Genomic DNA, 13594 nt, shown 5'->3' on the forward strand with positions numbered 1-13594 from the left:
AGCATCACAGTAAAGGCGGGTTCTGGTGGCGCCCGCTGCTGGCTGCTTTGTGGCAAACGGGCGTCTCCAGGTTTGAGCTGCGGGCTCATTAACTCTAATCTCAACAGCTCAGTCCTAACTTGGCCCAAAGCGTAATATTTGCATGACACTTGTTATTACTTTATAAATATCTGTGTTTCCTACCTCACTGTAAACCTTATTTGGCAGAGATCACATCTCTTGCTTACTATTAACAGCATTTAGCAGAATGTCTGGCACATAGTAAGTGCTCAACACACAGGAAGGGAGGGGAGAAGACAAACTCAGTGTTAGGGGCTGAATTGTATCCTCCCAAAATTCGTATGTTGAATTCATAACCCCCAATACCTCAGGATGTGACTTTGGAGATAGGGTCTTTAAAGAGGTAATTAAATTGAAATGAGATCATTAAGGTGGGCCCTGATCCAATATGACTGGTGTCTTTATAAGTAAGCAGAGATTAGCACACAGCACAGAGGGGAGCACCGCATGAGTAAGAAGGCGGCTATCCTAGAAGCCCAGGAGAGAGACCTCAAAAGAAACTGACACTGCGGACACCTTGATCTTAGATTGGTAGCCTTCAGAACTGTGAGAAAATGAATTTTTGTTGTTTAAGCCACCCAGTCTGTGGTACTTTGTTTATGGTAACTTCAGCAAACTAATACAGCTGACTATGCAGGATGAATAGCTTTATTTTTAAGTAAGCCTATTTTAAATAAATCACCTTTCTGAAAACATTAGCATTTCAACATTTTCTCTCTAAGGAGGTGGACATACCTAAGTGACAGAGAAGTAAAGTACAATTGTCAAACAAAGTGGTTCTCTACCAGGGACATTCGACAGTGTCTGGAGACACTTCTGGTTGTCACATCTGGGGAAGGAAGGCCGTGTTGCTGGCATCTCGTGGGCAGAGGCCAGGGATTCTGCTAAACATCCTACAGTGCACAGCACAGGCCCCTCACCCCTAAACAAAGCATTATCCAGCCCAAAACATTATTAAGAGTTGAGGATGACAAACCAATGACAGATGCACTTCTTAGAGGAAATGGAAAGATCTGGGTTTCTCTTTCCATTTGCAGTATTTTGCAGTTTACACAATTGAGGATGAAAAGATATCTATAAAATTTATTTAAATTTTACTTCCAGGCCAAATAATTGTGAACTTGGGCTTTGGAGTTAGAGAGACCCGGTTCAAATTCAGCTCTGCAGCAACTTATTACTATATGATCTTGGACAAGTTATTTAACCTATTTATAAGGCTCAGTTTTTTTCATCTTTAAATAGGGTGTGGGAATAGAACTTACCATTTGGGGTTGTCGTGGGAATTAAATTGATATAATGCATTCAAGTGTTCAGTAATTGTGCCTAGCACGTGGCAAGTAATCAGATTCCAAATATTTGAAGTTTAAATATTTAAAAATCAGAAGTGTCTGTCAATTACTCAATATAAAACACCAAAGGAGAAAAAAAAACCAGGCTTCATTTCTCTGTTACAGGATGGCTCCCAAACATGACTGATCATCAGAATCATTTGGAAGGAGGTGAGTCATGGGGACATCTGGGGGAAATGTGTTCTAGGCAGAGGGAACAGCAAGGACAAAGACCCTGAGTGGGAGCATGCTTGGCATATTCAAGAAACAGCAAGAAGGCCCATGTGGCTAGAAGGCAGTGAGCTAGGGGAGCTTGGGGAGATGAGATCAGAGAGGTGGGGAGATGAGATCAGAGAGGTAGGGAGACCAGATCACTTGTTATAATCCTTAGTAGGTTTTGAACCGATCATTTTTGCTTCTGTGTTAACAAGAGACTGTAGAGGGGCAAGGGGGGAAACAGACACCATGCAGGAGGCTACCCGAAATAGTCCAAGCAAAAGACAGTGGTGGCTCCGACTAGGGTACAAAGTTTCTTTATGGGATGATGAGAATGTTCTAAAATTAGATCATGATAATAGTCACACAACTCTGTAAATATACTAAAAAACTTTAAATGGGGAAACTTTATGGTATGTAAATTATATCTCAATAAAGCTGTTTAAAAAAAAAGAAATGGGAAAATGGGTCTGTCCAAGGAAAAAACAAAGTAATTGACAAACAATACTGAGAGCTTAGCTGAGATTGGATAACATAAATCTGCAGTGGTATCCTTTTGCATAATTGTATGGTTTCTTCCAAAATAGTTACTGCTCAGTGGATGCAGTATAAAGGCAAGGATGTAAGGGAATTCAGGGTGTTTCTGAGAAAGAAGTTCAGGTGATCAACCAAGAAGAGAGGCCTCAGAAGAACACAAGCCGGCCAGCACCTTGATCTTGGACTTTCAGACTCCAGAACAGTGAGAAAATAAGTTTCTGTTTTTTAAGCCACCCAGGCTGTGGTATTTTGCTGTGGCGGTCCTAACAGACTAATGCACCATCATAATATAAAACTACTAAAAATGTCAACTGTGAAGAAAAGGGCTAACCGCAGGCCTACAACCCATTCCCTCTCTACCAGGAATCAAGACCTCAATCAAATTTTCATTTTATTACATTTTATTTATTTTGGCTGTGCCACGCAGCTTGCGGGGATCTTAGTTCCCTGACCAGGGATCAAAAACGGGTCCCCTGCAGTGGAAGCTTGGAGTCCTAACCACTGGACCTCCAGGGAATTCCCCTAATTTCCATTTTAAAAGTGCTAATAATATTTACTAGCGGAAAGAAAACGAAAAATTCTTCTCTCTCAAAAGCTTGTAGCAAGACGCACTTGGTCTATAGAGATGGCTTATTGTAAAGCCTGGAATTTATGGATTTATGAGGTATGGTTGGCTGGAGAATGGGGCTCATCATTTAAACTGTGTAATTAATGAGGTATAAAAAGAGGACGTTGCAAAACCAAATGACTCCCTTTGTTTATACAATGTCTCCGAAAACACTGCCCAGAAGGAAACTGTCCTTTAATTTTGAATTCAAAATGCACCATAATGAGGGAGAAAAAGGGCATTGTGGAGCTAAGTCTGGTAATGTTGGACTTCTCCAAGAAAAGACTGTTTCACCTGTGCCTAGTGATCACCCTGTATCCTTTAAATCATTAATCAAATTTGGTATTGGCTAAGATCTATGACTGATATGAGTCTGATTTGACAAACTCTTTAGGTTAAGCAAGACTTTGCATAGAAAAATTATTTTACACTTCTTATTAACTCAGAAACATTCCTGTTTTAAGTTCTATCAATCCAATTTGATAAATGTATACTTTAGATAGAATAATTTGATAATATGAAGGATTAACAGTCATATAATTGAAATAATCTCATAAAGGGACATACATGAATTTATTTGAAACTTTATTATATAAATTTTCATTTCTTTTAAAGATTACAAAACCTGTTCTGTGACAGGAATACAAGCAATATTGTTCCAGGATTATTCATGGATACATCTGAAAGAGCTTTGATTATACATTAAAAGTATGATTTGAAAACTTCCCAGATTAGACTCTTAAGTAAAACAATTTAAAGTATTCAGTGATATTTAATCCTTTACAAGCATTTCATAATTATGGCAGCAGGGCCAAGCATCTGATGCGATTTAACCACCAATAAAAGGTACAATACATATGAACTCATGATATGGTGCCTTGGGCTTCTGGCATGCCTTACTAGAGAGAAACTAGTATAAAGTAAAATCATATATAATAGTAGAAAAATATTTGTGATTTTTTTCTTTTTTAAAAACTGTTTAAGTAGATACCCATCCCTTTCCCACCCATGGCCAAAAATGCAAAATAATTACATCCCTTAGGTGTATACCTTCCCTTTTGCTTAGGGTAAGAGTTAAGATAAACATAATACAGGTATATAATTTGAAGAGTTAAAAACTCATCACCCATAATCATTAAGGATGCTAAGGAATGGCAATACCTTGAAGCTTTCTTTAAAAATTAAAAAACAAAGCCTTAGATGGTAAACTACACTTAGAGAAACGCAAACCAAAACCTTTATCCTTATGCCCTTGCTTTGTATTTAAAAGTTCTATTTTAAGTACTTGTTTGAAAAACTCAGTATACAGTTCACTCAGTACTATAGTGATAATAGGAGTAAAGATTTTCACTTCCATTAGATATTGAACTAATCTACTTAGAGAGGACTATTATAGCGACTCTCTTCTCACATACGTTTACATACATTGTACTCAAATGGTATGTGCTCTAAAGAGGTTTTCTTGAGGTTTGCACCTCTGAACTTAGTCTCTAAATTTTCCTTTCCACTAATCTCTATTCAATGTCATATACTTTGCTAGTTGCTCTGGGAGAAGTCATGGACATTTAAACAGCTTATCATGCACTTCAAGGTTATATGGCAAAATAATGAGGAAAGTGCCTTAAGAGGTAGGAAGTAGGCTCTCATCCCAACCCTTGGTATGCCCTGGTATGAACAGTTAAAAGACTGGAATCAAAGTGGTAAATGTGAGACTGATAGTAATACAAGGCTTAAGAAAATTAAGTCGACTTAGTTACTAGAATTCTTTGAAAACATTCAGTCACATTGGAACCAGTTACAAGTCACTCGATCACACAGAATACAGCAGTGTCAAAAATACATAAAGCGCACTGTAGATACAAATTCTTCTTGGCCATCCATATTTAGTTATTATCATTCTGTAGATTCTTCACTAGAAAAAGTGGTTAAGCGTGGCTCTGCAGAATACCACACTCCCAAGAAAGCGAGTTTCATTCCTTCATTAACTGGTCTCCACCAATGGTCACTTGGGGAGACCAGCAAAATGTAAGCAATCTGGAGGTGAAAAGAGGACTGTTTTCATTAATTGAAATAAAAATGCTGAGTTAAGTCAACTTATCTGTGAATTAAATAAGGCTCAAAGTATACATCCAGTTTGTTAGTCACGTGGAGTTGGATCTTTCGGAAGGACAGAACTCTAGGACTGGATTGAAACCTCCTGGTTTAAGCACCAAGGTCAGCCATGGAACCCATCATATTTGTTAGTCACAGAAAGCAGACCTTTTCTGACCATTTACATTCCTGAGATATCTGTCCTAATGCCTTCATAAATCTCAAATGCTGGATACCACCATAAGAGAGAATTCTCTCAATAGTAAAGCAGCCTGAAAAATTTTAGCTCATTTGTAAAGGCCAGGAAGTAGAGAAAATCAAAGCCATGTTGAAATGTGTATTGCTGACTTTCATGGTGATGCACATCTATACCAAGCCCCCAAATCTTGAATGCTTTTCTGCTCTCACCTGAGGCTGGACGTACCCCAGCCTCTTTCTTACCCAACCCATGCTGCCCATTCATGAAACCTTTCCTGGGCTGAGGGTACAGGGCACAGCTAACAGGCTAGCCCCACCTCCCATGATGTCCCCTGGTCCCAACAGCAACCACTTCTTAAAAATAGATGGGAAATGGTTGGCCTGAACCTGCTCTTTGCAGCCCAGTGTGTGTGAAATGTAGAATCTCTACTGCATACACACCACACCCTCTCCAGATACTCACTAAGTGACTTTTCCCACACGTCAGTCTCCAGCCTCACAGCATCTTGATTCTGTGCCCTGTCAAAATTATTATATTTTTGGACTTTTGGGGTTGCTTGTGAATAAATGAATCCATATCAAATCTGTTAAAGTGAAGGGTCTATTGTACTTAGAAAGAAGACATATCTATAAATTAGGAGCTGAAATGACTTACTTATACGACAGGTTAAAAGGACAAAAAACTTACCTTAATTTAGCATCATCACTTGAAAGGGAAGATAGAAAACACATGGTAGTGTAATCCATATTTTCCAGTATATGCTTGGTAATGTTAAGTCTACCATTCTGGATATTATTTTGGATTATAAGCTAAGAGGAGGTTTGTAAAAGTGGCCTGATAGTTTAGTTCCTTCTTTCATATTGAAATATCTTTCAGATTGAAATAAGACCTCCTGGGAGAAGCCCTGGTAACCAGCAGCACTAACTGGGAAATTGCCTCACTACCACAACTATAGGGGCCAGGAGGAACTGGACTTGGAGAAATTAATGAAAAGGTTATCCCAGCACAAGCGTTACATTTAGAGCACATTGTTGGCCCAGTTTGTCTGCTCTGTCAAAGGCAATAGGAACACCAGAATCACAGATGAAATAAATTATACTCATGAACTGCTTTTTAGGCAGAAAGCCTTCAGTTTTGTGAACATATAACTTGCTTTTCTCCAATAAAACTGGCAGCTGTACTAGGCAAAGAAGGCATTCATATACCAGTAGAGGACTGCCCCAAGAAATATATAGTTTTTGAACAGCTCAGTTTGTGGTCGAGTGATAATACGAGGGGAAGGCAGCACGGTGTTATGAGGGAAAAAAACTGAAAGGGAAGTTAAGGATTCTAGTCTTTGCTTTGGGTCTCAGGTTCTTTACCTGCAATATGAGAAAGTTGGACTAGATAATTTTAAAGCATTTACACATTTACTTCTGGTTCTAAAAGACGATGATGGGCAATACACCTAAGCACTTATGGAATAGTGTTAGTGTCAAAAATCTGAAAAATGTTATCTTTTTTCTGCCTAGAGTTACATTAACATTTTAAAAGTGACAAGAATTTGGGATGACCATGGATGGTTGGGAACACTTAATAGAGGAGAAAGAAAAACAAAGCTTTCTTTCCAGGCACTGGAAGCAGCTGTTAATAATTAGCATCCATATACTCAAGAATATTTAAAAACTTTCTCCATCTAGATCTTCTGAAATCCCTCCTCCTATACATTTTTTATTTAGAAGATAAACTTATATTTGCTTTCTGTGCAATAATCATTTTGTGTCACTTGGGCAAAAGGCATGATAGATTTTCTCTTTTCCTTTAATTGCACAGAGGAGAAATTAAGGAATAACAAGTGGCTTCCAAGATATTTAGATAAACCATGCTTTCTTGGCTTTGTACTCTCAGGGGAAGATTTAAAGCTTCTGGCAGGAAAAAAGATTTCTGATGTAAATGGCTTAGTACATGACTAGGAAAGATCTGTTCAGGCACAATCTTGATGAGATAAGTTAAATCACCTTTTCCTTGCTCATATGTTTTTCATATTACATACTGATGTATGCTAGGTAGCTTGGCAAAGATACAGGTAGTAATGGATGCAGAAGTTTCTTTAATGATATTGTGGAAACTAACAAATTAGATGTAGATAATGAATACTCTAATCTAAGCAGATCCAGTGACCATTATGAAAACTGATCATTTCTGAAGTTAAAGAAAGCATTATATGAAACTAAGACAACACTGTAAATCAACTATACTCCAATAAAAATTTAAAAAAAAAGAAAAGAAAGCATTATATGGCTATAAATCGTCAGGAGGAATTCAGAAAACACTCAATGCCGAACATTCACTTAGCCTACCTCAGCTATGATTGTTTGATCAAGAATGTTTTATTCCCTAGAATAAGAAAGTTTAAATCCAATTTCATAGAGAGGCCTGTGGCCTTTATTACATTCAAATTAGTGTTTAATATAGAGCATCTTAATGGGATAGAATTCATTATGATTTATTTTCCCCCAAAAAGCATACTTTTCCTGCAGGTATACAAGAACAGGTATCCTGTTATTCATATGCTAAATTCTGCAATTTGATCTATTTAAACATGAAATATTCAATGGGACTTCAATGACCTGTTGCTAAATTTTCCTTCACCAATCTCTTCACCATGCCTCTTAAAGGCCTTTGATGTATATTGGGAAAAATCCCAAATTTATGTCAACTACTAAGAATGGATACTATTTAAGATTAAAAGTGCAAGGACTACTTCCTTAATTAAGGAAAAAAGACCCTAAGGAGTTGCAAAGTATATGGACTAACTTCACAGGTGTACTCTTGATGTCATACCACACACATATGATAACTTTCTTTACCATAACAGCTCTCTAGGTTAGCCTGACAGAGCACCTGACTTTAAGAAACAAATGAACGAACCAGTGAAACAGACATGGGGAGAGATATGTACATTTTGGAAGTATTACATTCAACGGCTGTTCTACAATCTGGCCATTTTTAGGGCTGTCCAACAATACTGTTAATCCAGGTGAACTATTTAACCAGATTTAATAGTCAATTGATTAATAATAGATTCCAAGTTAAACAAGGCATGTATACATTAAAGAAAGCAGTACAGAAATGTACTGTATATGAACTGTTTACAAAAACATACAAAATGTTGGATGGCACAAGGGATACAGTGCTAATATAAACGGATTGTTTAAGCTAAGTGCTTAACATAAACTGTCCATCCCTATAACTAACAAAGAATATTTAAGGGACATGAAATATTTTCTATAAAAATAATGCTATGTGGTGTAGAGTACTTTATTCAGTGTATTTTTAGGTGGTATTCATATGTTCATTATTCTTCTTGTTGATTCAGTGAATATATCCTCATCATGTTTCCATTTGCAATTCATCCGAAGCTCCAGGAAAATCTAACTTGCTAACAATCATCTAAAGCGAGAAGAGACGGAAGCGGGAGCAGCAGCAGGAGCAGCAGCATTGTGGGTACCAGCTGGGACAGTGTGTGCTTACAGGTGTCTCTCAGGTGTGTGCTACCTGTCGCCAGAACTTGTGCTATCAGCTTACACCATGGTACCAAATATCTCACTGAGGTCACTTCACAGGGCTGTAGAGGTGATTTTTTTAATACCTCTCCGCTGAGCAAGAGTAGAGCGGCCTACTGGTTCCAAAACTGGTGACTGATTACGGTTTAAAGCAGAGTATGTAGCTGCCATGGCACCCTGAAAACAGGAAAGAAAGGTCACAAATAATGACAATGGGTAGTCACCTGTACACAGAATATGAAATGATTTTTTCCCAGATATTTTCTTCATATGCAAATTTATATAGATTTTGTTAGGCTCATAATGAAAATAACCACACAGGTCAAATCCTCTGCTTTAACTAAAACTGAAGAGGCCAATGTGGGAGGTTGAAATTATCGATGAGAGAGGACAGGGGTGGGCTCATAACAAGCAGTCCTTACTTTTCTCAGGACTATTAAATTTGTTTTTCCTTTGCAATCCTTTACCATGAGAGTCAGCAAGGCATGCTGTTTTAGAATTTGTATTTTGCCACTGCTGACAACCTCAAGGAGTCTGCTTTGGGTTGTGCGTAAGAAAGACAAGTACAAAGAAAAGTTAGGAAATCCATAAAGTTTATCTGATTGATAAATTCAGAAGTCGTTTCTGAACTGGTTTTATTATGCTATTTTGGCATGCCTTGACCTTTTCTTTTCTAAATCACCCACTATAAGAGAATCCCACGCAAGAACTGGATGCAGGTTGAGAGGCAAAGTGAAAGGGCAAGGTGCTGTGGTACGGAGAGGGCGTCTCATAGTCTCTCCTGGAGGACACGTGGCACACAGTGCCCAAATGGTCCACTCACCTTGACTAGATGCGGTGCGTCCTGTCTGTTTAGTTGGTATTGCGGCAGTTGGTCCCAGTGGACGATCCAAGGATGTCTGAGCACAAGGGCAGCAGTCAGTCTCTGATGAGGGTCCACATGAAGCATCTTTGACACCAGGTCCTATAATGGGAAAAAGAATAATAAAATAAACTTAAACCTTTGTTTTTCTATAGCACCTGATACTGTTGAGTATTCTGCCTTGGCTTCTATGACACTATTTTTTCCCACTAGCAGACCTTTGGGTGCAAAGCAATTTGGTCAATATGACAATTTGTTTAAAAAAAAAAAAGCAGGGGCTTCCCTGGTGGCGCAGTGGTTGAGAATCTGCCTGCCAATGCAGGGGACACGGGTTCGACCCTGGTCTGGGAAGATCCCACATGCCACGGAGCAACTGGGCCCGTGAGCCACAACTACTGAGCCTGCGCGTCTGGAGCCTGTGCTCCGCAACAAGAGAGGCCGCGATGGTGAGAGGCCCGCGCACTGCGATGAAGAGTGGCCCCCACTTGCCGCAACTAGAGAAAGCCCTCGCACAGAAACGAAGACTCAACACAGCCATAAATAAATAAATAAAAGAACGTGAATTTCTAAAAAAAAAAAAAAAAAAAAAGAAAAGCAAAAACTTAGGTCTTTGTTTTCTCCTCCCTGAGTAACAGTAATTTTGGTGTATTACAAAGGGTAAATTTACCACATTTTATGTATCTTTAAGGACTTTGGCTCTTTTTTCCCTCAGATATTCTGAGTTTTCTACATTTTTGTGGGTTTATTTCTAAGTAATTTTCAGCTACTTAAGACTTTTTTGTGCTATTGGTAATGCTGAAAAGCAGTACATAACTGTCCAATAACAGGAATTAACTGGAGGGCTCTAAATGCTCCCCTCAAAGATTACAGAGTTATTTTTATTTTTTTTCTACTTCCCAATTTTGTGGGTATTCACCGTATTACATTATACTTGTAATCACAGGTCTTAACTGGACAAATTAGCAAAAGTTATTAGTAATCACATGGCATTCATAAGATAGGCTACGAGTTGGATGCAATTTTTTGTGCTCTATTTGTATCTCATCCTCACCTGCCTTGCACTCAGAAAAGCATAATAAAATGCAAGTGAATGAGAACCAAATTACAAAAATTATAGAGATAACCTCGACTTGCTTTAACTTACTAAAAAAAGCAGGCAATGTGTAAACTCTGATACTTTCTACGGTAACATTACTTGATATGCCTGACAACCGATCGTGACAAAGTTTGTGGTGGACTCCAATGGATAAGAACTACTACTTCACAGAGTGACCTTGAAAAAGGAAAATCTGATCACTACAATGCTTAGTATTTTTCAACAGTTCCCCAATACTTAGAGTAAACCCCAAATCTTGAGCATGATCGACAAAGCCTTCCATAATTGGGGTTCATCGGCTACCCTCTCACGTGTACCCTGTACTAGTCATACCAAACTCCTTGAACTGCCCTGGAGGCATTCTGCCATTCCCATGCCATCAGGACCACGCATGGGCTGATCCCTCAGCCTGGGATGGACTACATCCTTCTGCTTCCCAAAGCTGCCTGGCGAATCCCTTCATTGCTTTTGGAAAGCTTTCCCTGAAATCTTTCTGATCAAGCATCATCTGTGAACTTCTTTAGCATAGAAAACAGAGCCTTGTAACAGCACATGTGACACTGTACTGTATATTTTTGGCTATCTCCCAACTAGACTGTGAGCTCTCTGAGATCAGGAATTCCATCTGAGTCACATTTTTATCCCTGGAGCCTTCCCTTACTAAGCACATTGTAGGTGCTCAATACATGAATTAAAAAGTAAACAAGTACCCAGAAAAATGAATTATCTGGTTTAAAAAATTTTATTGTTAAACAAGGGGAAAGGCTAACATATCATTTTAAATACAGTTACAAAACTAAATATTATCTACACAGACATTAAGCTGGTCAACTGAGGCTTCATCTCTATGCCAAAAGTATCTATAAAAATTTCTGACATACCCTATTTACTAATGCAATCACCTCAACTCAAGCATCCACCTGTAAGAAAAATGAGCAAGCACTTTTTACCAATATGTATCTTCCTCATCTCCTCTATGTTTTACTTATTTTGAAATGAAAAACTTTGCTCTTCTTTTTAAAAAATTTTCTCTAAATAAAGTGAAACTAGAGCAGAGTTAGAAAGCAAATCAGCGTTATTCAGGGGATGGTAGGTCTTCCAGCGAGAAAGGCTTTCCAAATAGATTTCAAGCAGACATATAAAACTAAATTACTGTCTACCGTGAGAAAGATTGACCCCTTTCTTCATAATATGGACCAAAAATAGAACACGGTGTAGTTATTCTAGGGAACAAGGGCTTTGGAATCAGCTATTTATTTTGGAGCATCCACATGTGCCTGGTGTATAACTGAGGATAAGTTCACACTAAAATTCTGGGCCTTGGTTTCCTACTGTGAAATGGTGATACTACCACCTATGTTACAGGGTTGTTAACAGGACTAAATGGGATAATTTAGGTAAAGTGCAGTGTGAGGCACAGAGGAGACACACAAATCATGAAGACCACCACCATTATTATTCATCATGTTTATCAGTAAAAAGTAGCTTGAGATATATAGATAATAAAGCCAAACCAATATATTCTGGGAAAGAAACAAAATTAGTGGTCAATTTTTGAGTTCGAGTTATTTGGTAACATCATTTCAATACAACTTTATAAACAGGTTTCTAACTGATATTATTTTTTCTCACTAGAGATTATGAAAAATTATTTTCTCAAAAGCTTTTAATAGGAAGCCATACTTACCTTTGCTGTGTCTGAAACAGAATTCCAGTAGCCACCACTGAGTGAGAATTTTCCACTTCCTATCCGTGCCAGTATTTCCTCTGGTGTATCATCAGGGCCATTTGCAAATGGAGTGTAACTAATTTATAATAGAATTAAAATGCTAATGAATAAAACTTCTTTTTTGGTTGGTAATTTTTATATTTATTTGCAGTATCCAAAAGTACTCTAAGTAGTTCATTTAATGTAATACTTTATTAAAACCTACTAAAGTAAAAAAATATCAACAACATGAAGCTTCATAAAGCACCAGGTCAAGATATAAGTTATGAAATATTAATTTAGATTTAAGATACAATAATATAAATGAGATATGACACATTATAGAATAAAATATTTAAAACAGTATATGTTTATGACATAACTAGACCACAAAAAAGATATGGAAAAAAATCAACTTATGACCTCAAGACATTAATAATAGTACACTATAGAAAACAGTAATGATACAGCTATAAATGTGAGAGAGAGAGAGAGAGAGAGAGAGAGATAGGATTGTATTATTAAACAAGATGAGAAAATATGGAAAGATATTACAACATAGAGATTAGAAAAATAAACCTAGATAATTTAAACAAAATATTGATAAATAAATGCTTACAACATATGGTACATACTCACCCAGTGAGCATTGTATAGAGGAGGACACCAAGACTCCATATATCACAAGCAGCATCATAGCCTTGTCGTTTTAAAACCTAGAAAAAGTAAAAATTAGTATTAACACATTGCTGTTTATTATATAGATTTGGATAGGCTGTGAACTGAATTATATCTCCTAAATCAATGCATACAAGAAAAACAGAACATGATTAACAAACAAGGCAATACAGTAATCCTATTCTAGAACCTTCTACTACTAATAATTCATATATATAAATTTAAATTTTTTTTGGCATTTTAAATCTCTTTTTTAAATTAATTTATTTTATTTATTTTATTTTTGGCTGCATTGGGTCTTCGTTGCTGCAAGCAGGCTTTTCTCTGGTTGCAGCGAGTGGGGGCTACTCTTTGTTGAGGTGTGCAGACTTCTCATTGTGGTGGTTTCTCTTGTTGGGAGCACGGGCTCTAGGCGCACGGGCTTCAGTAGCTGTGGCACACGGGCTCAGTAGTTGTGGCTCGTGGGCTCTAGAGCTCAGGCTCAGTAGTTGTGGCGCACAGGCTTAGTTGCTCCGCGGCATGTGGGATCTTCCCGGACCAGGGCTCAAACCCGTGTCCCCTGCATTGGCAGGCGAATTCCTAGCCACTGTGCCACCAGGGAAGCCCCCGGCACTTTAAAGCTTATAACTTTATTTCTTTCTTGGTGAACTAACAACTGCTTGGGACT

The 13594-nt window shown here is 37.9% G+C and overlaps 1 protein-coding gene across 7 annotated transcripts in view; it reads right to left on the reverse strand.

Moving 5' to 3' along the window:
* Positions 1 to 4653: 4653 nt before the first annotated feature.
* RPS6KA3 (ribosomal protein S6 kinase A3) overlaps positions 4654 to 13594 on the reverse strand; it is a 107286-nt gene continuing 98345 nt past the window's right edge. For all 7 annotated transcript variants that reach the window (XM_036839388.1, XM_036839386.1, XM_036839384.1 and 4 more), the window contains 4 exons: positions 12889 to 12965; positions 12229 to 12346; positions 9407 to 9547; positions 4654 to 8760 (listed from right to left, as the gene is read on the reverse strand). In XM_036839388.1, coding sequence (XP_036695283.1) covers positions 8638 to 8760; positions 9407 to 9547; positions 12229 to 12346; positions 12889 to 12965 — 459 coding nt within the window. In that variant the 3' untranslated portion in view covers positions 4654 to 8637. The remainder of the gene's footprint in view (positions 8761 to 9406; positions 9548 to 12228; positions 12347 to 12888; positions 12966 to 13594) is intronic.

This window comes from Balaenoptera musculus, chromosome X (genome assembly GCF_009873245.2).
Source record: "Balaenoptera musculus isolate JJ_BM4_2016_0621 chromosome X, mBalMus1.pri.v3, whole genome shotgun sequence".
NCBI classification, from domain to species: Eukaryota; Metazoa; Chordata; class Mammalia; order Artiodactyla; family Balaenopteridae; genus Balaenoptera; species Balaenoptera musculus.